At 41.4% G+C, this 26,059-nt stretch overlaps 1 protein-coding gene across 15 annotated transcripts in view; it reads left to right on the forward strand.

Annotated features, from left to right (window-relative positions):
* The window catches only part of LOC135222896 (intersectin-1-like), a 553,230-nt gene that overhangs the window by 422,330 nt on the left and 104,841 nt on the right, over positions 1 to 26,059 (forward strand). For all 15 annotated transcript variants that reach the window (XM_064261271.1, XM_064261270.1, XM_064261274.1 and 12 more), the window contains 2 exons: positions 1,368 to 1,451; positions 4,742 to 4,897. In XM_064261271.1, the coding sequence (XP_064117341.1) occupies positions 1,368 to 1,451; positions 4,742 to 4,897 (240 nt within the window). The remainder of the gene's footprint in view (positions 1 to 1,367; positions 1,452 to 4,741; positions 4,898 to 26,059) is intronic.

Consider the following 26,059-nt stretch of genomic DNA (forward strand, 5'->3'; position numbering starts at 1 on the left):
ATGTAGTCACTGGGATAGTCCATAGCACTTTTGGTTGGACAGCATTTCTTCAGAAGACTGTCCCCAGGCACCGAAACGCCAATCTTTCCGTAAGGGTACTTTATCTTCCATGGATAAGAAGCTTTCTTCTTAAGAACGTAAACATCCAACGGATCAAGCAGCGTCAGATCTTCCTTTAGAAGTTGAGTTTCCTCTAGTAGCGAATCAGACAGTAGTGCCGCAAGTCCCAGTGGCTCCCGCTAATAATGTACCACGAGAGTCTAAGATGGTAGACACTTCTCTGGCGCCCGCTCCCCAGCTGTCTCAACATATGGAAGTGACCACTAGTACGTATTAGAGCTCAGACAGCTCAAATTCAGGAAATGTCAGTGTCAGCACCTTTGGATCCTATCCAGTTTAAGCTGAATAGCATTTTGAGACTTCGTAGTAAGCTGCCTTTGACTCATCGAGACTCACCAGATTTAGCAATGTCTCCAATTTCCTCTGAAGAAGAAGAGGAAACACACTCCCCCTAAACCCTATGCCTGGTTGCTGAGATTCCTGCTGGCGACATTTCCCAGTTTTTCTCTCCAACAGCACCTTCCTCACCTGCTTCTTTTTAAATGGAAGCTCATTCAACTAGTTATTCGAGACTTCCTAAATTGGTTCCCTCTTCTTCATCGAAAAAGGCCTTTGGTGAAATTGACGAATGGCTATCGATGAAGAGGGAACATGGTAAAGCTGCCTTCAATTTTCTTCCTACTAGGATATCTCATTCAAAGTACCGATTCTATGCCACAGGAGAAGCTCCTTCTCAGGGATTGTCTGCCTCCTCCCAGGGAGACTTCTCCAGGCTTGTGGATTCAGCTAGAAGGTCAGCCTTTAATGTGGCCAAGATTGTTTTTGGTTACAGAGTTAGTTCATCCACTTAACAAATTGAAGCTCTTTGCTATGTTGTTCCTCTCTTTCCCCCTGAAAGTGGGCAGGGGTTAATCATCTACCCACAAAACATTCTGGCACGACCCGGGGATTTCAAAATTTTAACTGCCAAACGAGTGAAACTATAATAGCTGTGTAATTACTGGATTAGTATACATATAAAACCTTTTATTATAAGAATGTAAATTTTTATAAGGTGCATTTTATTTTCCTGTGAAATGGATTATTAGGAGTAAAAAATATTTGTGTACCACTATAATACCAATACTAGTGATATGAGCTAAATCTTACAAATACAGTACTTACAAAGAATGGGAATTTCCATTAATGGTAAGTTCTTTAAAGATATAGAATGGGGATTTTCATTAATTTTAAGTTCCTTAAAGAAATAGAATGGGGGATTTCCGTTAATGTTAAGTTTCCTTAAAAACACTTATCACCTATTCCAGCTTTTGAAATATACTCCTGAGGGACACCCTGATTATCATAATACTGAAGAAGCATTTAATGCAGCAACAACCCTATGTGCTCAAGTAAGTATCTAGAAACATTATTTATAGTAATGCATTATCATCTCAATACAGTAATAAAATTAAGAAAATGTCCTTGAGAGACAGTGGATATCAGGGAAGAACACACACAAGGAATTTTAACTTATCTTAGAATTGGTCACGTTTGACCTATGGGTATTTGACGAATAGCGTACACTATCCAGTCCCGAACTGTAGAGTAACATTAACAGATAAACTTTTTTGTGTGAATATTCAAAATGTAATTTACAATGATCCTCAAATTTTGATAATAAATCAGCCTTGTTACAAAATTTTAGAAAATGGAAATTTGATAAATAAAATCTAAACTTTATTGTTAATAAAGACAAGTCCTGTGGAGCAAGCCTTGTGAGAGCTAAACAAATTAGCTGATCAGTCAGGATAAAGTACAGTCCGGTCCTGAATTATGAGTGTTTGAATTGTGCGATTTCCCTTTTATGCGGTCGCTAGTTCTCATAAATAGATTTTCTGTATCTGTGAAGCCGTTCAAATTCTGCGAATCACGCGCCGCAAAACATATCAAACCTATTGTCTTTTCAAGTATTTTAGATGTGGGTGGTTTTGCTGGTATCTGAGAGAAGGGATGGGGGGAATGCTTGGAGGGAAAAAACTATTATTCCTCCAAGGGGGAATGCGAGAGAGAGATTTCCTGCTCAGCCATTAGCTAAGACTGAAGGCTCTGCCTCACGCATTTTTGATGTCATAGCACAGTGTGTATGAATGATCATCGCCATACATATTATTCAGATCTGCGAAGTGTACTCTGATCATCCGCATCGTGCAAATTTGATCATTTATTTTTTTTTTATTGTTGAAATAGGTTTTGATGAAAATGACAGAGAGAGAGAGAGAGAGAGAGATTTCATTTTATCATTTCTTTTTAATTGTAATTTCATATCAAATTTTGAATTTTCGTCAGCTATTTTTTTATCGTAGAATAAATTTATATCAAAACGATTACATAGTGAACGTGCCAGACAAATAAACAGACAGGCGCTCGTAACCAGGTTTGTTAGGCCTAACAGAAGTGAAGACATGCATGATCCGCTAGTCCTTGAAACCTCAAATGGTTCACAAAGCCTTCCTTCAATAGAAGAACTCTTCATGGAGGATGAGATAGAGGAGTTTGAAGGTTTATTGGCAGAGGATAGGTAGAGGAAATTCCATCCAAAAGGTTATTTTAATGGAAATGACTGTATCGTACAGTAAACTTGCACCCAATGGTGGAATTATTTACGTGTGGGAGTTTTCACCATCCTTTGTGTAATTTAAAACTTTTTCAAGTTATTAAAACCTTTTTAATGTTTTATTTATCCATAAGAACAATTTCATATTTGAAAAAATTACAGTATAGTGCATAGAAAGTATTGAAAATGGGTACTATAAAAAAGTTTGACTGGGTAAGTTGCTGTTTGCCTTGACCCTAATGGAATTATTCCCATAAAGTCTGTGTTTTGAAATATGCAAATTTCCAATTCTGCGAGGCCGTGGATCGACCAAATTCTCACATAATTGGGGACCGCACTGTACTTGATAATAGTAAGAGAGCAGCTATCTACGCAAACTTTGAAATTATTGTAAATGCTGAAATGTGTTGGATCTCTGGCTAGGTGGACATAAGGGAAATGATGATCCTGGTATAGCCGCCAATGCTGCAGCCACCAGAACCTAAGCAAAAGAATTCATCCCACTCAGTGACATATTGAACATCACTAAAACCATCTTTTATAGTGAATGATAAATTTTATTGGTTAACGGAGCTGACACCAACCAATTAAACAAATCATAGCATTCTTCAAATAAAAAAAACTAGTATATGGCAACAATTCCGTCCCACCACTCAGCAGTGTGCAACAAAGACAAAAGAACTGTTGCTGACAAGCCAGATTTATCTGTGAGACCAGCTGTAAACACATTACATACTATAAAAATTCAGAAAATTTATGATTCCATTCTCAAGATATAAGAGCCATTGCAACTGTACAAGACATAGAAGAGATTTAAACAGAACCTCAAGTACTGGTAAAGAAATGCTGTCCTACCTGAAAATGAAACAAAAAGAAAGTGATAACTTAAATCCCAAAGCCAAAACTAAAGAAAATACGTACTTTGCAGCTCAGCTGCATCAGCAGTCTTTGAAGCAGATAAAACTCATATAACAGATATAAATGCAAATGAAAATAAGTTAAATTTCTGACCTAAAGGAGTATGAAGAGTAATACTACTTGAGGTCTAAAGAAATACAGTCCTCTGAATGCACCACAGTTCTCATTGGAGATGTCAGATTTTTCATTTAGAAATGTATGTAGTAGTAGTACCGTAATTAATTTCGGAACCTCAATAAGTAATCTACATACAATGTAGTCCACCTTTATTCATCTTTATTGACATAGAACATGGTATAAAGAATACATTTAAAACTAAGGGAAAATGAGAAGTTGCAAATTGAATTGAAAAGCTCTTGATGAATTTTGGACTGGTATACAATAAAATACTGCAGAATAACATTGGATGTACAATATCTAAAAGTAAGACCCCAGCATTGATGGATAGAAATAAGATGAAAAAAGTCTTTCAAAAGAACAAAATCATGGAACTAAAAAGCAGGAGAGGTCCAAGAGTATTAAAAGTGTCAGCAAATATAGCATCACACTTACAGAGAAAGGTAGAAAGATACAAAGACAGGGTGCCAAAGGCAATTGGAGAGAAGCAGGGATTCTTTAAGCAGCTCTGGCAGTGGACAGGGAAAAGGACAGAGAGATATACAGAACTTGAAAAAGGGAAAGGAGTCTAAAAGATGGGTGGCAGAGGCAAGGAAATGAAGTTGGGAGGAATGAAATAAAAAATCTTAACAAAGCAGAGCAGAAGAGAAAGTACTTAGAGTTGCAAAGGGATTGAGAAAAGCATGAGAGAAGATGGGAAAATTGAAAGTAGAAATAATGAGATACTGGAATGACAGAAGCAATATTTTGAAAACTTTTTGACTGAAGAAAATTAACATGATCTTCAGGATGTTTGCATAAAGACAGTGTACAGACAAACATATCCCAGTTGAGTTTAAACAGTGCAAATTAAAAGTTGTACAACATGAACAAGTACAGTACCATTAGGGGAATGCCTATAATAAGGAAAATTCAACTTAAACTGCAATTAATTATGGACTTAAATTACTTTAGTTTGGTTGGTACATATTTATTTGATTTTTTACTGTTTTCAATGAAGTGAAATGAACATGACTTCGTTTTTTTAATCAGAACTAATATCTATCTTAGGTAAATGAAGCTGTTAGTCAACGGGAAAATACTGATAAGTTAGAGTGGATGCAGAGACAAGTTATATGTGAAGGGTTAAGTGAGCGTTTAGTGTTCAACTCATTAACAAATACTTTAGGACCTAGAAAACTTCTTCATACGGGTGTATTACATAAGGTATGTCATAATGTATTTCTGGTGTTTTAGATAAATTCTGAGCACGTATGTTAAATGATAAATTACTGCTTTTGATTTTGATTTTAAAATTAATTTAAAAATAAAAATTTTGAGTGTTACATCTGTTTTAACACGGCCAATAAAGCTCGTGGAGAATCTGAATAATAACAAACTTTTGAATAATTGGGTAAGTAGTACTTAAATTTTGTTTAATAATATTTGTTTATCATATGTAAGAAGTCTTTACATATTGGTAAATATGACTGCCATCATTAAAGTAGTAATATTATATTACAATGAGAGGTATTCTTTTTTAAATACAATGTCTAACATATAATCATACAATTCAACCACCTACTACAACATTTCCAAAAAGAATTTTTATGTAGTATACAACTTACCAAGTAGTTACATAGCTATAGTTTTTAAAACCATTGGCAGCTAGAATTTTTGAAATTTGCAGTAGTGCTAGTTTGTTTTGGTCAGGTGATAACCCCCGCCCACTATTGGGGGAGTAAGGAACCAACACCATACAAAAATCAGTTGTTTCTGCCGTCTGGTACTCTTAACACAGTTTCAGTAGTCAGCGGAATTTTTGGAATTCTTTACTGTCGCTCATTGTTGGAGTTATTTTGTTTTTGGTGATTAGCTGTTTAGGAATTAATTAACTAGTTTTGAATTGGTGTACATAATGTCAGACACTAGTACATCTGGGATTAGTAAGTATTACAGTAAAGGCTGCAATACTAGGATCGCTAAAGCTTGTAATGATCCATATTCAGTTAGCGCCCGAATGTTCACTAGCTCCCAAGCGTCCACTAACACCCGAGCGTCCACTAGTGTCCGAGCGTTCACTAGCGCCCGAGCGTCCACTAGCGCCCGAGCGTCCAAGAGCGTCCACTAGCACCCTAGCACCCACTAGTGCCCGAGTGTCCATTGGCGCCCGAGCAGCCCCAAGCATCCACAGATATACATGCAACCAAGTGTACAGATGGACCAGTATGAAGCACTCAGACAGTCTTATCATCAATTTCAGCTTCGGGCTTACCGACAGGATCTCAGGTGATGGCTGCCCCCAATACTTCTTTGCCAGCCATCCAGAACAAGTTAGACAGCATTTTGGGCTTTATTCAATCTGCGGTGCCCCCGGTCCAACCTATAGAGAATTTACCACCTATTTCTTCAGCCGAAGAAGCTAAGAAAAAGGAAAAGAGGAGGATAGAGAGTCTTCTCTCACTGCATACAAAGCCTTGCTTTTTTACTTCGTTGAAAATTTTTTGGATTCATTCTCGCCAGTGACTCCCACGTCGCCAGTGTCTTCTTACATGAGAGACAACCAGGAAGACTCCAGGAAATTACCCAAACTAGTAGTGTCCTTTTCAGCTCAAAAAGCGTTAAAGGAAATTAACCTTTTGCTTGAGGATAAGAGGGATCAAGGCAAAGTTAACTTCAACTTCCCTCCTTCTCTTCTTTCAACGAGGAGACATTTATGTTACGAAACCGGAGAAGCTCTCTTTGGGAGTGTCTGCCTCTGCCCAGGGAGACTTCTCCGCGCTTATTGACTCCTTACCTTACAGACCTTACATCTTGTTCGGGTTGCCCCAGGTCCCTCAGTGTGAGGCACCTCTAATGTCTACCAGAGAGTTGCTAGTACATCTTCCGGTATATTTTGCATCTTCCAATCTTGGATGGTCTGGGATGCTGCTTAGATATTTGTCGAGTTTATTCTTAAACACATCTACGCTCACTCCTGATATATTCCTCAGATGAGCTGGAAAAGCATTGAATAGACGTTGCATTATCGATGCTGGTGCGTAGTGGATTAATGTCCTGTGTGCTTTCCTTATTTTTCCTGGTATAGTTTTGGGCACTATTAATCTACCTCTGCTTGCTCTTTCTGATATTTTTAGCTCCATGATGTTTTCGGCTATTCCTTCTATCTGTTTCCATGCCTGAGTTATCATGTAGCGTTCTCTTCTCCTTTCTAGACTATATAATTTTAAGGATTGTAGTCTTTCCCAGTAGTCAAGGTCCTTAACTTCTATTCTAGCTGTAAACGACCTTTGTACACTCTCTATTTGTGCAATATCCTTTTGATAGTGTGGGTACCATATCATATTGCAATATTCAAGTGGACTACAAACATATGTTTTATAAAGCATAATCATGTGTTCAGCTTTTCTTGTTTTGAAGTGCCGTAACAACATTCCCATTTTTGCTTTACATTTTGCCAATAGAATTGCTATTTGATCATTACATAACATGTTCCTATTCATCATCACACCAAGGTCTTTAACTGCTTCCTTATTTGTGATTGTCTCATTATTAGGTCCCCTATATGCATATAGCTTTCCTTTTCTGTCTCCATAATTTATTGATTCAAATTTATCAGAGTTAAATACCATCCTATTTACCTCTGCCCAATCATATACTTTGTTAAGGTCTCTTTGTAGCGTGTTCCTATCTTCATCACAAGTAATTTCTCTACTTATTCTTGTGTCATCGGCGAAACTACTCACTACCGAGTCCTCAACATTACTGTCTATGTCTGCAATCATAATAACAAACAGTAATGCAGCTAACACCGTACCTTGTGGCACACCGGATATTACCTTAGCTTCATCCGATTTCTTATTGTTTGCAATAACTATCTGTTTTCTGTTGTGTAAAAATTCTTTTAACCATCTTCCTACTTTATCCACGATATTGTGTTTTCTAATTTTACTCGCTAATATATTATGGTCTACCTTGTCAAAAGCTTTTGCAAAGTCTAGATAAACCACATCTGTTTCATTTCCGCTTTTCATATTTTTATATATGTTCTCACGGTGGACTAACAGTTGGGTTTGTGTACTTTTTCCGGGTACGAAACCATGTTGTCCTATATTAAACAGATTATTTTTTATTAAATGTTTCATAATATTTTTCTTCATTACCCTTTCATACACTTTCATAATATGTGATGTTAGACTCACAGGCCTATAATTGCTTGCCTCTAGTCTTGATCCACTTTTGAAAGTAGGGGTAATATATGCTAATTTGTGCTCATCATAAATCTTGCCTGTATCTACACTTTGTCTTAATAATATTGCAAGTGGCTTTGCGATAGAATGAACTACTTTCTTTAACAAAATAGCAGGGACACCATCAGGCCCTGCAGCAGCTCCATTTTTAATTTCATTAATAGCCTGCACAATATTGGCTTCATTAATATCTATGTCAGCTAAATATTCACTATTTTCGTCCCTTACTTCTATATCATTATCTTCATTATCAATTCTAGGTGTGAATTCTCTCATATATCTTTCTGCCAACATGTTGCATATTTCCTTTTTTTTTCATTCGTTAATCTCCCTTCAATTCTTAGAGGGCCTATGTCTATTCTTCTTTTATTCATCTTTTTCACGTACGAGTATAATAGTTTGGGGTTTTGCTTTATATTTACTAGGGTTTTTTCTTCCAAGTCCCGTTTTTCATTTTCTTTTGATTGTATAATCTTTTTTTCTGCATTTTCTATCTTACTTTTTAGTTCTATAACTTTCCATGCATTTTTTTCTTTTGCAAGACCTTTTTTCCACTTTCTGATTTTCTGGAACAAGATCCTTCTGTCTCTTGGTATGCATGACTGATGTTTTACTTTTCTTCTTCGGTATATTTTTACACTATCTAATATTTTATATAGTATCTCCGTATTTACCATTATGTCATCACTTACGAAAATGTTATCCCAATCTTTGTTTAATTCTTCATTTATTTCTGACCATTTTATATTTTTACTGTAGAAGTTGTATTTTCCATATCCTTCCCACTTTTTCATTTCTTGCTTATCTCTGTTTTCACTTGCTTTGGAATGGACTGTTAATTCTATGACATTATGGTCTGAAATACTCCCATTATAAACTATTATTTCTTTAACATAATTCACCTCGTTCACAAATACTAGGTCTAAAGTATTTTCCTTCTTGTTGGCAGGTGATTTATTTGTTGAATGTTGTATTCTAGTAGCATATCTAATAGCTTTCGAATTCCCTCTTATCTTCTGCACTACTATTACTCTCTTTTTTATGTATAACAACCACAATCTCCTATTCGTTCTTTCCAGTCTACGAAAGGAAAGTTAAAGTCTCCATATAGGAAAATAGTCCAGTCCTTGTGATTTCTACATATATCATCCAATTTTTCTATTATTGTGTCAAACTCTTTAGTATTAGGGGGTCTATATATTACTATGTTCATTAATTTTTCAGATTCAAATTCTACCGCTATTAGTTCACATTCTGAGTTACTATATTTCTCATATATTTTTCCTTGTTTTTTCTCTTTCCCATATATTGCGGTTCCCCCTTGATTCCTATTTTTTCTATCTGATCTATAAGTTTGGAACCCTTTTATTTGATCTTCATTCCCAGTCTCTTGCGAATACCAGGTTTCACTTATATTCATTATATCTATTTTCTTTTCAATTTGGGTTAGTTCTTCTAAGTACTATTTTTCTTTTTGAGTTACTCGTAACTAAACCCTGCGCATTCATCACTATGATGGTTTGCGTGTTTTCTCCTTCATTTAATATGGGTAATAAAAAGGATTTTCCCATGTCTCTTTTCTGTTCTGGTATGTTGTTCTTTTCTTCATTTCCAGAAATTCTGACATTAAAAAATCCAACTTTTCCATAATATTTGATCTTCCTTCATCATAATTATTCATTTTGTGTCTGAATCTGCAATTTTCTCCATATCTGCAATATCCTCTTGCATCATACATACAGTTCTTATCTCTTGAGTTGTATCTTGGAGCTGATGCTTGGAAATATTTTGCTGACACTGCATATCGCGGTGATGGCTGTTTATTTTTTTTCTTTCACCTGATATTTTTGTTCCTCTCTTTATTTGTTTCTTTCTTATTTTGGATTTTATTATTTGATTGATTATTTATTTGATTTTGATTCATGGCTACAGGGTGCATATATTTACATTTTTTGTCGAACTTAGATCCTTTTCCTTCTTTTAGGTTTTTCCATATTTTTGGATGTAGATCTCTGCAATCATCCTCATAGCCGTCTAGGTATGCACATTTACCATATATTTCATAGTTGTGACATACCTTAGGATGTTTGTAGTAACATCTTTCTCCGAATCTGCAATTCCCTCTTTTCAAAAGGTTGCAGACTTTGTCTTTCTTTTCTATTTTTTTCCTCTTTCCCATCAGTGTGCAGATCTGGGTAGAGCCTCTTCGGGATTTTCTTTTGTGTTGTCATGTCATAATTTATTTCTTCGTATGTATGCTGCTTGATTGCCTCATATGTAGTATCAATGAGTATCTCTGCATCGGCGAGAAGATCAGCTTTCAACTCGGCCAAGATCATGTTTACGGCATCAGAATTAGATCACCTAATTGAAAATATCTCTAGGGTATTTGAAGTTATTAGTTTCCTGGACTGGACAGTAGGAGCCTTGGGATGTAAACTCAAGAGTTATTACATGTTGAATGAGGAAGCCTTTGCAGACATTTTGGGAGTGATCTCCTGCTTAGATAAGGGGAATAGAGACAGATACGCGGAACTAGCCTCTCTCTTCATGTTAGGCATCCTAAAGAAGAGAGAACTGTGGTGTTCTTTTACATCTAAGAGGGTATCTCATACTCAAAAGTCTGCCTTACTGTATTTGCCTTTGGATAAGAAGCACCTGTTTCTAGAGGAGACAGTAGTGCTAGTTGCCTCCGAATTGTAGAAGAAAGCAACACAGGATCTTCTCTTGCAATCCACTAAATGTACTCGAGAAAATATTCCTAGTGTACGTCCTTTGCCAGCCAGCCGAGGACAACCAACAGTTCTTCCTCAGGCCAAACTGGAACAGAAAGAAGTTTCCGGACTTTATGTTTCGTATCACACAAGAAATAAAGGAGGACCTGCATTGGTGGAAGTTAAGAGACAGATGTGCAGAAGGGAGATCCCTCCTCCGCTGAGCCCCAACCTAGTGTTCTTTACAGACGCATCAGATCAAGTTTGGGGAGCGATTCTGGGGGAAAAGGAAATATCAGGTATTTCGAATGCACAACAAAAACAATGGCATATAAATCAGAAGGAACTGACCACCATCCACTGGGGATTGCTGAAGTTTGCAGACGAAGTTCGCAACAAAGTAGTGACGATAACAAGGTTCGTTCTGGGAAAATCCAATGTACTCGCGGACGAACTAAGCCGCTGGAGGCAAGTACTTCACACGGAATGGATGATGAACCCAACAGTATGCCATAAATTGTGGAAACTCTGGGGGGAAACCTATGATAGATCTGTTTGCCACAGCAAGAAACCATCGTCTCCCCCTTTACTGTTCACCAGCCCCTGACCCAAAAGCATGGGTGACAGATGCAATGCTTTTGGACTGGTTGAACAAGGACTTGTACGTCTTTCCTCCATTCAAGATGGTGAGAGAAGTCATCAACAAATTCGGAACACATCACGACGTTTCAATGACTCTCATTGCTCCCTTCTGGCCACCACAGGAATGGTTTCCAGATCTTTTAGACCTTCTAGTGGGTTGGCCAAGGTTACTTCCTGAGAGAACAGATCTACTTAGACAACCCCACTTCAGAAGATTCCATCACGGACTATCCACTCTATCCTTAGCCGCTTACAGACTGTCCAACAACTCTTACAAGCGAAGGGGTTTTCAAGACAAGCAGCGAGAGCTATCGCTCAGTGCAGAAGGGAATCCTCAAGTGAAGTCTACCAGGCAAAGTGGACTGTGTTTAGAGCCTGGTGTAAAGAACATAATGTTTCGTCTTCCAAAACAACTATGACAGAAATAGCAGATTTTCTATTATATCTGAGATCAGATAGGAATCTCTCTACTGCAACTATCAAAGGTTATAAGGCAATGTTGGGATCTGTTTTTAAACACAATCTCTCTTTGGACTCTATTATACAAGCAATGTATTGGAAATGTAAATCAGTGTTCGCCTCGCATTACTTGCGTGATATTGAAACAGTCTATGAAAATTGCAGTACCCTGGGTCCATATTTAGCAGCTGGCACAGCATTGAGTAAGGGTGTGTAGGAAGTCATACCTTCCTAGTCTATCTCTTCGCCTTGAATAAGGTTGTTGAGTTTTTAGGGGAGCCTGGAGGTACTATGAATATTATGGTTATGGTGAAGGTGATATGTTTTTGCTCTAGTAACATGATGTTATTTGGTACTGCGCCCTGGGCAGGGGCATCCTTTGGTTGACCACGCTAGCCACGGACATTCCTTAGCTGCATGGGTCCCACTTTTTAGAGGATGAGCCATGGCTATACCGCCACGTCCCTATGAGTTAAGACGAGCGACTTCCAGAGGCAGTAATCAACTGTTCAGCTCTCTTAACAGGTAAAGAACCAACAAGCATCTGCATGGATGCTAGCACTGAGTATATATTTTATATTTATTAAATTTTAAAAGATATATGCATATCCATGGATCCCACCTCCTACAATGTGGGATTCAGTTATGTAACTACTTGGTAAGGGATTTTGACGAAGGAAAAATCTATTTCTGGGCGAGGGTTCGTGTCGCCCAGTGAAATAATCCTTAAGTTCATTATTTCTAGGTAAATGATACTAACACATACCAGAGAAAAAATAAATTCAGGAGGATGTCAGAATAACTGACTTGCTCACCCTAAATAAAAAGAGGGTATTGGTATGGAGCTGGGCGAGTGAGACCACTACCACGAACCTCTTGCCATTTAGAATTCTCCTTCATCAAAATCCCCCTCCTGAGAGAGCTGATACATAGTCTGAGTCAGCAACTACTACTACTACGCTACCCACCACGCTGACTGCAGCGCCTCTGGTGGCCATCCTTGTAGTTAGATGCCAATCTTGGGCTGCAGGGCGGAGAACAGGGGGGGATTTCACTGGGCGACACGAACCCTCGCCCAGAAGTAGATTTTTCCTTCGTCAAAAATCCCTTTTCTGGGCTCAGTTCTGTCGCTTCGTGAAATAGTACCAGAAAATTAGCACAAGATTGGAAAAAAAAGAGAAAGGTCTCAATAAAACAAAGGAAGTAAAAAAGAGTAAATATAATCTGATTGAGAGCTTACAAGTTATTATAAAATAAAGTTAACTTAAACTAATGAAACAAATTATATACAGTTAACCTTAAAATTATACCTAAACTAACTTATGATAACTTATCTAATACAAGTGAGGTTCAATAAAACAGTACAGTGGTCCCCCCGTATTCGCGGGGGATGCGTACCAGACCCCCCCGCAAATAGTTAGAATCCGCGAATGTTTGGAACCCCTATAAAAATGCTAAAAACAGCCTATTTTGTTAGTTAAAACTTAAGAAAAACCCCTAAAAATGTTCATACTTGGTTTTTTTCATAGTTTTATCACAAAAAGTGCATTTTATGATGAAATTTATAACAAAAACCAGGAATTTGTGGATATTTCTCATAGAAAAATACCGCGAATGCGCGAATTTTCCGCGAATAATGCAGGGAATGTTCCCAAGAGAAATCCGCGAATGTGTGAGTCCGCGAATCCGGAAAACGCGAATACGGGGGGTCCACTGTACATAAGGGAAGAACACTCACTGAAACTTATATATGTAAATCACAAACAGCATCTCAATTATATGTTGGTGTGCTTCCCTAGCATAAAAATAAGGGGAGCAACACCGATCAGTTACAAAAGCTTTATATATACAATATAATTGTGGGTGCCCCTAGCAAAAAAATAAGGGACGCACCACTATATATATGTAGCCTTCTAAGCAGCTAAGGCTGAAGGACCAAAAGAACATAACGGTAGGGTTAGGTGCATTGTTAGTTGAGGCAGGTAGAAAGGAGATCTGGATCTTCGACTACGACTACTGAGCAGTGTCAGGGGAAACTATGTTTCCCGCTGCCACTGCCGGAAATTTCAAAGATTCCAAGGACTTTAAATAATGACGCTTAAAAACTGTCGGCGATTTCCAGCCTGTATACTTCTTTAAGTCATCAAAGTTCATATGCTGGAAATAATTAATGGAGGTGGCTACTGCCCTGATGTCATGGGCTTTGGGGAATGAGTCAGGATTTGCTTGTTTAATAAAGTAAAGGATTTGTTGCCTAATTCCCTTTATTGAAATAGTACCACCTTTCTCCCTCTTGAAGAGGAGGCCTGAGGATCTAGAGGATGTCCTAGACAGAAAGGCTCGTAAGGTCGTCACCGGACAAAGAGAAGGGTCTTGTGGAAGAGGGATGACCTTCTAAGGGGCCCACCTCATTAAGGGGTCCTTATTCTTTGCCAAAAAACTACGATCTTGAGACAGTAAGACTTCTCCTGAGGGGAGGAATTCTACATGTCCAGCATCTCTGGAAAGGGCCGACAGTTCTGATATTCTGGCTCCTGAGGCTAAACTTAGTAAGAATAGAGTTTTCCTCAGTAGCATTATGTATGTAGAAGAAACGTTGTCAGTGTCTGAAGCCAGCTTGAGAACGTCATTCAAGAACCATGAAACTAAACTAGGCCTTTCAGAAGGTCTCAGCCTAGCACAGGCTTTAGGAATAGACGTAAAGTAGGAGTCTGTTAAGTCTATTTTAAAACCAAACTGAAAGATTTTCTTTAAAGCTGACTTATTAGTGGTGATAGTACTAGCTGCTAATCCTTTTTCGAATAAAGATCTGAAAAAGGATATAGCCTGGTTGACTGTCATGGTTCTGGTGTTTGTTTCCTTCAGGAAAGTTGCTAACTTCTTAACAGCAGCATCATACTGTCTCAAAGTTGATTCTCTCTTATCTGATTCTAAGAAAAGAATATTCTGAGGATCAATATTTGCAAATCTTTTAGCCGCAAACTTCATGAAGTCCATAAAGTTAGAGTTTTGAGAATTCCTGAGGAAGGGAACACAGTCCTCATTTGTACTGACTAAGATAGTTTGGGATTGGGGATCATTCGAGGTCGGAGACCCAATTCCAGAAGCAGAGGATACCAGTTGCTCTTGGGCCAGTTCGGGGCTACTAGAGCTACTTGTCCTTTGAATGTCCTGAGTTTGTTCAGGACTTTCAATAGAAGATTCACTGGAGGAAAGATGTATATCTTCTCCCACTGATTCCAATCTATGGACATGGTGTCTATGGCATAGGCCAGAGGGTCCAGGTTGGGGGCCACATAGCAAGGGAGCTTGTGGTTTGCTTGAGATGCGAATAGATCTACTTGGAGACCCAGAACACTCCGGCGTATCTACTGGAATGAGTTCTTGTCCAGGGACCACTCTGATTCTAGAGGAACTGATCGAGACAGAGTGTCCGCTATCACGTTCCTTACTCCCGCTAAATGGGTGGAGGATAGATGCCATTTGTACTTGGTTGCTAGAGAGAAAATGACTATCATGACATGGTTCACATGTTTTGATTTGGATCCTCCCCTGTTGATGCAGTGTACTACTACTGCGCTGTCCAAGACCAGCTTTATATGAGAGTTCTTTGCTGGTAGAAGCCTCTTCAGAGTGAGAAATACTGCCATGGCTTCCAATACATTTATGTGAAGCTGGCGGAACTGAGATGACCACGTTCCTTGAACCTTCTTGAACTGGGAATATCCTCCCCACCCGCTTAGAGAGGCGTCTGTGTGGATAACCAACGCCGGAGGGGGAAACTGGAGAGGAACTGATTTGGACAGGTTCTTTGGCGGAGACGATTGCGAAGAATCTGCGGGATTACTGACAACTTGTCTTGAGATTTGACATTTGCTCTTGAGCGCCAAACTCAATTTATGTCTTTCAGTTTCGCTTTTAACAGAACATCTGTTACTGACGCAAACTGGAGTGAACCTAGGATCCTTTCCTGGTTTCTCCTTGACGTTCGTTTGCACTTGAGAAATTGCCTTACTGACTTGGCTATTTCTTTCCTTTTGACCAATGGAATTGACAAGAGTGTGGGAGGTCAAGTCCCATTGAATCCCGAGCCACTGAAAACGAGACTCCGACGTGAGCCTGGACTTTGTCTTGTTTATTTGGAACCCTAGATGTTCCAAAAATTGGATTACTTTGTCTGTGGCTCTGAGGCATTCCTTGACGGTTGTCGCCCAAATCAGCCAATCGTCGAGGTACGCCACTACCATTATCCCTTGTGATCTCAGTTGTTGTACTACTGCTTCCGCTATTTTCGTGAATACCCTGGGGGCTATGTTCAGCCCGAAGGGCATCACTTTGAAAGAGAATGCCTGGTCTCCCAACCTGAAGCCTAGGTATGGGCGGAAGTGTCTCGCGACTGGGATATGATAGTATGCGTCTGTAAGATCGATAGAGGTGGTGACGGCCCCACGGGGAAGTAAGGTCCACACCTGCGAGATAGTCAGCATTTTGAACTTGTCGCAACGAATGAATAAGTTTAGACGGGACAAGTCTAAGATTATTCTTCTTTTTGATGAGCCTTTCTTTGACACGCTGAATAAGCGTCCTTGAAACTTTAAATGCTTGGCTCTTGACACTACCCCTTTCTGAAGGAGCTCTTTCGCATACTCTGTCAATTCCTTTGTTGGTAATTGAAGGAATGATTTGGATGGCGGGGGACCTTTGATCCAACTCTATCCCAGCCCTTTGGACACAATGCTTTGTGCCCAATTGCTGAATCCCCACCTGTGACGGAAGAGGAACAGCCTCCCTCCTACCTGAGAGATCTCAATGTTGTTGTGCAGGGTGTGCTCCGCGCCCTCCACGGAAGTGTTTCCCCCTGTTGGTTGCCCTTCCGCCACCCCTCCGACGAAAGGCACCCCTAGCCCTGCTTCCCCTTGCAAACCTATTAATGGCTTGAAAGGCTTGGCTTTCAAATACAGGGTTGAAAGCCGGGGAAACCGCGCAGGAGGTCGAGGGCTGGCTTTGTGGAGTCAACAGGAGGATGGGCTGGTTTTGACCCTTCGCAGCTGCTGGTTGCATGGGTTGAGAGACCGGAACTGCCTGAACAAAATGTTGCTGCTGCTGTTTTTGGAAGGACGGGAACTTCCTGGTCTTTTTCAGCTTCTTGGCGCCAGCAGGAGGATTCTCAGGTTTCCTCTTACTGGAAAGACCCCAGCGAGCCCTAAGGCTTTGGTTAAGCCTGGTTGCCTCATGCTGCACTTCATTTACAGCTGATTCTGGGAAGAGGTCAGCCCCCCAGATGGTAGAAGAAAGCAGCTTGTTCGGCTCATGCCGAATTGTAGCTTCCTGCAGGACATGTTTCCTGCAGTTCCGTCTCGCTACCACAAGCTCGTACAGGTCCGACTGTACAGTCTGTGTTTGTGACTTTGCCAGGAGCTTGAATAGAGGATCCGAACCGTAAGTCAAGGCAGCAACCTCTGTCATCACTAAGGAATTCAAAGTTCTGCCTAACCTAGTCCTTGCCTCAAATTCGACTTGGATAAGGTTATCCGGTAGCCTAGGAAGTCTCTCACCGAACTGATCCGTGGCACAGTCCGGTTTGAGTTTTCCTACCGTGAATGTTGCTGGCAGGTCTTCCCAGAGTTCCCCAAAGGCTGGAAAGAGTGGGGACGTCGGGTCTGATTCCCTAAGCTGAGGGAGAGGTTCATCCTTAATGGCAGCTTGGATGGTGACCTCGGCTATCTTTGTTGTGAAGGGGAGTGGTGCCTCCTCCTCCGTAGCAAAGATTGTAAAAGGGCTCTTAAATGCCTGGAGTTTGGTATTGGTACAATACCAATCTTCCAGGCATCGTACCCATTCCCTTTGAGCCTGCTCTCGACTGTACAAAACAGTCTCCTTAGGGATCTTGTCTTCCCTGTTCAGAGCTGCCTCCGTTAGCCTAGCATATCCCATGAAAGGCGGTTGTAGACCGGCGGGATGGAACTCGAAGTCCTCGATACGACGAGTTCCATAGTCCGGGATGGAGATCATACCATCCTTGAAGGGAGCAAAGGCTGCTACCCTCCAAGGATTGCTCATAGAGAAGGCGGGAAGGGTGTTGTAGTCAGGCAACGAGGCAACTCCGGCGCCTGCTACAGGGAGAACGGCTGGAGGCGCTTGGTTCAGCCCTGCCAGTTGATTCTCCTGGTCCGTCAGACGATCAGAAATATTCTTAATCGACTGGCTGGACTGAGTCAATGAGGTGGAGATCTGGGCGAACATTTGATCGAATCTGGTATTCATCATAGATCCGACCATGTCTCCTACCTGTTGCATGACCCCTGCCGTGAAAGCAACAGGATCGAAGGGACCAACAGGACTGGCCTCGACAGGGGTCACCGGAGGAGCTCCGGTAGAAGAGGAAGGTACTGGCTCGGCGGGAGCGCGGACCTTCTCTTTAGAAGATTTACCTCTCGACCCTTTCGAATGCGAAGAAGAGGTCTTCGCTTTCCCTGCTCCGGGATGGTGAGCCGGAGACTTATGGGAAGATGAAGAAGACGACGTCTTCTTAGACGACGTCCTCTCCAGGGTCTTCTGCTCTCTTTGCCCCTTCACCTTGGGGACTACTGAGGCAGTAGGCGTCTTAGTAGGATTCTCTGATTCCGTGAAGCCTTGGAAGGAAGCAGAGGAAGGGATAGGCGAAGAAGATCCAGAAGCGTCCAAGGGAAGCCCTTGGGCGCCTAACAAACCCACCTCAACCAATAACTCACCTCCACTACCGTCATTGGCTCTACATTGAGGTCCAGCGTCGCGACGTCTGCCGAGATGTCCTGGCCTCCCCCTTCCATCAGGGCCTGCTCCACCTGTTGCTGGATGATGGCGATCGTCGGAGCTACCGCGGCGGGGTCGACATACCCAGTCGACTTACCGCCTGGGAAGATCCGGACAGCCATACTCTTGTCCAATATATATGGCTGCCCCTTCGGTGCGTTCTTGCCGAAGCCACATACCCAGGCTTTCAGGGTAGCCGACGCGGCGTCCTTAACAGCGGCAGCCTGAAAAAGAGAGTCATTGTAGTCCTTACAACGAAGCCGCGAGGACGAATCATTAACATTTGAAACTGTTAGAACTATATAGCATTATAACACAAATTTAAGTGATAGTATATACCAGGAAAGAATATACCTACACCGGTATATACTTACTCCGTCCGAAAACTGTTCCACCAGCTCGTAGCAGATGGAGCAGGCTTCGTGGTACCACACGATCAAGTCCTTATGGCAGACGGCACAGGGAGCGTGCGAGCGACAGACCTCGTGCCCGCAGGGGTCCTGGAGGACGGCGTTACACCCGGCCTCCTGACAGTTGGTAGCCTGTAAGTGGATAGATACATAAGTATTAACGTTATACACTATCAGGACCACTTATGATGCTCCGCTGCATGCCGGAGTAGCATAAAATTTTTGGGCATAATCCTCCCCTGTAATCCATGTGGGAGAGTCCATGGGACCTGGTAAACTGGTTGAAATCCCCGGTGTACGCCGGAGAGGAGAATTTAGATAAACCAGATACCTTTCATACACCTATAATTGAGTTTCAAGGAGGAGTATGACACGCTGGAGAACGAGAGAGGATTACCCATAATTTAAAACCAAATAAAATAAATTAAATGATTTGGAGCTTGGAGCTCCGTCGTAAAACCCCTCCGTCAACCGCCAGGGCGGTCGGATAGCAAGTGGGCGCTCCGTCAGCAGACGAAGGGGACTATGATACCTTTCAATAGCTGGCGGAGTCAGCTATAACGAGGAAAGAGAGAAGGGGGGGGGGGGGGGGGGAAGGGGAATCGTGTAAAAAGAACGCAGGAGAAGGACTGATGCGGGCAGAGGGGGTGGCCAGCCCCCCTCCCCCCCCCCATCACACCGGAACTCCCTCGAAGCTCACAGAGAACATGGACGGTCCATCAGTACTCCCTAAAGTCCATAACTCCCGTGACCCCCCTAAAAGGGGGGAGGAGGGGAGTGTGCTTGGATGGTTGCTATAGCGACCATGAGCGAGGGAGGAGGGGAAGGGGACTGGGACTAGGGCGACCAGTGGCTCGACATGAACACAGGTGGACTATGAGGTGATAATGCAACAAAACATAGCCTAGGTTGAGCTGACTACGTGAGCGAGAGTGGACCACAAGGCGATAATGCAACAAAACTAGCCTAGGCCAAACTGATCGCCCTTAATATGCAACCCCTAAAATGATAAATACATCGTAATAAAGAGAGAAAAAGGAAATCACGAGTGAGAGAGAAAGGGAACGTCCAGGAGAAGTAGGCTAATTTCCCCGAAGGAAAACAAGCAAACTGCTCAGGAGCTGGCCTTAGCCGACACGTAAAACAGAGGGCAACGGCCAGGATGGCTGGACTAAAAGAGACAAAATAAATAGTAATCACTCACAAGCCTAGACACCTAGACAAAGGGACATGCATGCATGAACACTAATCTAAGGCACAGGTAATGGATTTCCGAATAGTACGATGTAAAATAATAAATGTTTGAGAACTTGTGTATCACGTGTTAGAACCCACATATAAAGGTGATAAATACACTGGATAGATACCACGGTATGGGGGACCGAAGAATCTAACCGAACATGAGGCGAGCCGGCAAGGCCACCATGCACCAGACCAGGAGACTATTATTGGACCTAAAAAACGGTAAAAATAGTTCCTGGCTGACAAAAAACTAGTGTAAAACCTTTCGGGGTACTTAACTTAGCTGCGGCGATAACTGCTAATTCCATGATGAATAAAAATCCCAAGAAAAGCACACGAAAGTCACAGAGTAAAAGTGGCACGTGTATACCCAAGTTCGCTAACGAAAAGGATGGCCACCAGAGGCGCTGCAGTCGGCGTGGTGGGTAGCGTGGTAGTAGTAGTTGCTGACTCCGACTGTGTATCAGCTCTCTCAGGAGGGGGATTTTGATGAAGGAGAATTCTAAATGACAAGAGGTTTGTGGTAGTGGTCTCACTCGCCCCAGCTCCATACCGACACCCTCTTTTTATTTAGGGTGAGCGAGTCAGTTATTCTGACATCCTCCTGAATTTATTTTTTCTCTGGTATATGTTAGTATCATTTACCTAGAAATAATGAACTTAAGTTTATTTCACGAATCGACACGAACTGAGCCCAGAAAAGGGATTCTGACAGAGGAAAAATCTATTTCTGGGCGAGAGACCTGTGCCGCCCAGTGAAATGCTCCTTATAGCATCATTTCTAAGGTATAAAACTGCTATATATACCAGAGAAAAAAGTAGCATGGAATGCCGGGCATATGCCTAGCTCGCTCACCCATATAGGGTGTCGGCATAGTAACTGGGGCATGAAAAACCACTCTCAGAGGTCTCTTACCAATTAGTTATCTCCTCTCCCAACATCCCCCGTTACTACGAGGTGCCGTTCTACATCCCACTACTGCCCACCACCACTCTACCACCCATGCGTACCTAAACATTCCTCATAGCATCCCAAGCTTGGACCAGCCTAGGGTGAGGAAAAACAAAGGGTGGGTTCACTGGGCGGCACAGGTCTCTCGCCCAGAAATAGATTTTTCCTCTGTCAAAATCCCTTTTCTGGGCTCAACCTGTGCCGCTCCGTGAAATAGTAACAGAGAATTGGTCCAATAGCTTGTAATTAGTTACCTGAAAAGGACTAGAATAAAAACTAGGATATATAAAGAAGGAACTTTAATACTGTATCAAAATATATAATCTAATACAAACTGATATATAAGTAATCAGTTATCAAATACTTATTCAGGAAAAACATTTCCAAAAGAAAATAAAGGTGTCTACTAGTAACCTTTATACAAGACAAATATACATACTATACTGGTACTCAAAAGGAGGGGTCCAAGAATTTCTTGGAAACCATCAAAAGATATCACAATATATCTTAATACTATACAATTTACATTCAATAAACTAAATGTTGAGTACCGGAACAGGTTAATTACAATACAGGTGGGTACCAAATCTAATTTAATTACATGTGAGTAACAAGGCTAAGGCAGGGACAATAAATGAGGCAGGTAGGGGAGAAAGAAAGGTAAGGAATACTAATGAATTAACTTCTTAACATGTTTCTGATATATCAGGAGGAACTACATTTCCTGCTGCCACTGTTGCAAATTTTAGGGCTTCCAAGGATTTTAAGTAATGGCGTTTAAATACTAATGGTGATTTCCAACCTGTATACTTTTTAAATCTTCAAAATTCATATGGTGAAAATAATTAACTGACGTGGCTACTACTCGGATATCATGAGCATGTGGAATTGATTCTGGATTAGCTTGTTTGATAAAATAAAGAATCTGCTGTCTAATTCCTTTTAAGGAAATGTTTCCTCCATTTTCTCTAATAAATAAAGGGCCTGAAGACTTATTAGAAGTTCTGTTCAGATAAGCTTTCAAAGTGTTAACTGGACATAAGGATGGATCCTGTGGAAGTGGGACAATCCTCCATGGTGACCATCGGTTCTGTGGATCCTCATTCTTTGCTAAGAATCTCTTGTCTGGAAAGATTTGTACTTCCCCAGATGCAAGAAAAACAATATGATCTGGTTCTCTAGATAATGCTGAAAGCTCAGATATTCTGGCTCCAGATGCTAAACTTGCCAAAAATAAAGTTTTTCTAAACAGTGTTATGTATGAACATGAATCATTATTGGTTTCAGAGGCCAGTTTAAGAACATCATTTAAAAACCAGGAAACTGTGTGGGAGCGGGTTACTGGTTTTAGTCTGGCGCAAGCTTTTGGAATTGATGAAAAATATGAATCTGTAAGATTAATATTAAACCCAATCTGAAATATCTTCTTCAAGGCAGATTTAATTGTTGTAATTGTATTAGCTGCTAGTCCCGTTTCAAACAGGGTCCTAAAAAAGGTAACTGCTAGGTTCTGAGTCATTGCTCTAACCTTAGAATCTCTTAAGAACTTTGCCAGTTTTCTTACAGCTGAATCATATTGACGAAGGGTTGAGTCTCTTTTATCTGACTCTAGAAACAAGGTATTTAGAGGATCAATGTCAGCATCTCTTTGGGCTGCAAATTTTCATAAAGTCCATAAAGTTAGGGCACTCCGAATTCTTGAGGAAGCTAACACACTGCGAGTTTGTACTACCTGTGTCAACTTGGGATCTGGGATCCGCCGAGGGAGGAGTCCTAGTTCTACCATCAGAGGAAACCAATTGCTCTTGGGCCAATTGGGGGCTACCAGAGCTATCTGACCTTTGAAAGTCCTGAGTTTGTCTAGTACTTTCATTAACATGTTTATCGGAGGGAACAGATAAATTCTTTGCCAGGTGTTCCAATCTATGGACATGGCGTACGTGGCATAGGCCAGAGGTTCCAGGTTGGGAGCAATAACATTTTGTTAGTTTGTTGTTAGATTCCGTGGCGAATAGGTCCACCTGAAGGTTCGGAATCTGTTGACAAATCCAATTGAATGAATCTTTGTCAATGACCATTCCGACTCCAGCGGAGTTGTCCTTGAAAGTGCGTCTGCTACCACATTTCTCAACTCCTGCCAGGTGTACAGCTGACAGGTGCCATTGGTTTCTTGTTGCAATCGCAAAGATTGCTATCATCACATGATTTATGTGACTTGATTTGGATCCCCTCTTTTTAAGCAATGGACTATTACTTCGTTGGCCAGAAGATTAATTCTGATGTGTTGCTTCTTTGCCGGGGCTAGTTTCTTCAGAGTTAAGAATACTGCCATGGCTTCCAATATGTTGATGTGGAGTTGACGCAACGTTACTGACCACAAACCTTGGACTTTTTCGTATTGGGAGTAACCTCCCCAACCGCTTAGAGAGGCGTCTGTGTGTATTACCAACGCTGGTGGTGGAAATCGTAGGGGAATCGATTTTGTCAGATTTTTGGCCTTGGTCCAAGGTATCAGTCTTTTTCTTTAGTATTGTGGGAATAGAGATATTTTTTCTCGTTTCCTCTTGTTCGCCTTGGATCGCCATACCGATTAATATCTTTCAGTTTTGCCTTCAGTAATGTCTGTTACTGATGCAAACTGAAGTGAGCCTAGAATTCTTTCTTGTCTTCTCCTGGACATTAATTTGTCCTTGAGAAAACTTTTTGTTTTCTTTGCTATTTCTTTCCTCTTTGTTGAGGGAAGAGATAGTCTGTGTGTGATTAGGTTCCATTGCAGTCCTAACCATTGGAAACGTGCTGCTGGAGGTTTATTTTGAAACCTAAGTGTTCCAAAAATTTTATGACTTTGTTTGTCGCCTTTATGCAATCCTCTACATTGCTGGCCCATATAAGCCAATCGTATTCCTTGAGTTCTCAGCTCTTGGACTACTATCTCTGCCAGCTTCGTAAATATCCTGGGCGCTATACTGAGTCCGAATGGCATCACTTTGAATGAGTATGCCCTTCTGCCTAGTTTGAATCCTAGAAAGGGACGAAAAATGCCTTGCTATCGGAACATGATAGTAAGCGTCTGTAAGATCTATAGAGGTGGTGACGGCCCTGCGGGGAAGTAAGGTCCGCACCTGCGAGATAGTCAACATATGGAACTTGTCGCATCGAATGTAAGTATTCAGATGTGACAAATCTAGAATCACCCTTCTTTGTTCTGAGTCTTTCTTTGGAACGCTGAACAAGCGTCCTTGAAATTTCAAAGATTTTACTTCTTTTATTGCATTCTATTGCAAAAGATCTTTGGTGTATAGGTCTAGTTCTGCCAATGGAGCTTGATGAAAACTGGTTAGTGGAGGGGGCCCTTTTATCCAACTCCACCCCAGACCCTTGGATACTATGCTGGAAGCCCACTTGCTGAACCTCCACCGGCTCCGAAATTTGTATAGTCTTCCCCCTACCTGAGATGTCTCAATGGTTTGAAGAGGGTCTGTTTCCTCGTCTGCCCCTGTATCCTCTGCCTCTTGTTGAAGTCCTTCCACCTCTATTATGAAAGTTACCTCTGGCTCTACTACCTCTGGCGTACCTATTGTACCCATGGAACACTCCTTGTGTCTCAAAGGTGGGGTTAAAAGCTAGAGAAGGAGCTTGATGTTGAGGAGGCTGAGTCATCCAAACGTATTGTTGTTGGGGTTGGGATTTAGATGTAGACGGCTGAGTCCCTTGAGGTACAGGAATCGTCGTCTGAACGACAGCTTGGGGTTGTGGAGTCTGGTATGATTGGAAGTTCCTAAACCTCTTCCTGCCTCTTGTCTGATTTCCTGATTGCTCATATTTTCGTTTTGGCATCAGGCCCCAACAAACTTTGAGACTTTGATTGACCCTAGCAGCCTCACCTAAGACACTGTTAACAATGTCTTCCGGGAATAAGTCTGGGCCCCAAATTGAGGCTTTAATCAGTTTATTTGGCTCATGCCTTATTGTAGCTTCTGAAAGCACATGCTTTCTGCAATTACGGCGTGCTACAGCGAAGTCATAGGCATCACTTTGAAGTGTGAGGAGGAGAGACTTGGTAAGGATCTTGAACAATGACTCGTCTTGGTATATCAGCGAAGCCATATCTGCCATTGTAGCGGAGTTGATCGATCTACTTAACCGAGTACATGCCTCATACTCGATTCTGACCAAGGATTCTGGGAGTCTCGGAAGTTTGTCACTGAAATGTGTAGAGGCACAGTCAATGTTCAGTTTCCCTGTGGTGAAAGTTGTTGGGGCATCAACCCAGCATTCATGATCTGGAAAAAGTAGAGAAGTCAACTCCGTCTCTCTTAGTTGTGGCATGGGCTTGTCCTCCATAGCCGCCTGAAGAGCCAGATCAACCACTTTTGTAGTACAAGGTGTCGGTGTTTGACCTTCTACTACAAACATTGTGTAAGAACTCTTATGGGGGGACAACATTGTGTTCACACACTCCCATTCATTCAATGTCCAGACCCATGGAGACTGAGCCTGTTCCTTAGGATAGATCATTGTCTCCTTGGGAATCTTATCTAGTCTTACTAGCGCTTCCTCTGTCAGTCGAGCATATCCTGGGAAGGGAAACTGCAATCCCGGCGGGTAGAATTCAAAGTCCTCTACCGGCTGAGATCCACATCCTTCTATGGTTAACATGCCATCCACGAATGGTGCATGTAAAGCCAATCGCCACAGATTGCTCTTTACAAAAGCCGGAAGTTTGGAAGCGTCTGGCATCACAAACTGTTGTTGTTGTGGCAGTCCGGTTCTCAGGAGATTTTCTATCATGTTCTCCTGGTTTTGCAGTCTCTGGGCAAAAGTGTCCATAGACTGCAACCGATCCGAGATGGTTCCAATCTGAGATTGGACCATACTTCCCATCTTCTCCATTAAAAGATTAGAGAAGGAAACCGGATCAAAGGAAG

Source organism: Macrobrachium nipponense, chromosome 8 (assembly GCF_015104395.2).
Source record: "Macrobrachium nipponense isolate FS-2020 chromosome 8, ASM1510439v2, whole genome shotgun sequence".
NCBI lineage: Eukaryota > Metazoa > Arthropoda > Malacostraca > Decapoda > Palaemonidae > Macrobrachium > Macrobrachium nipponense.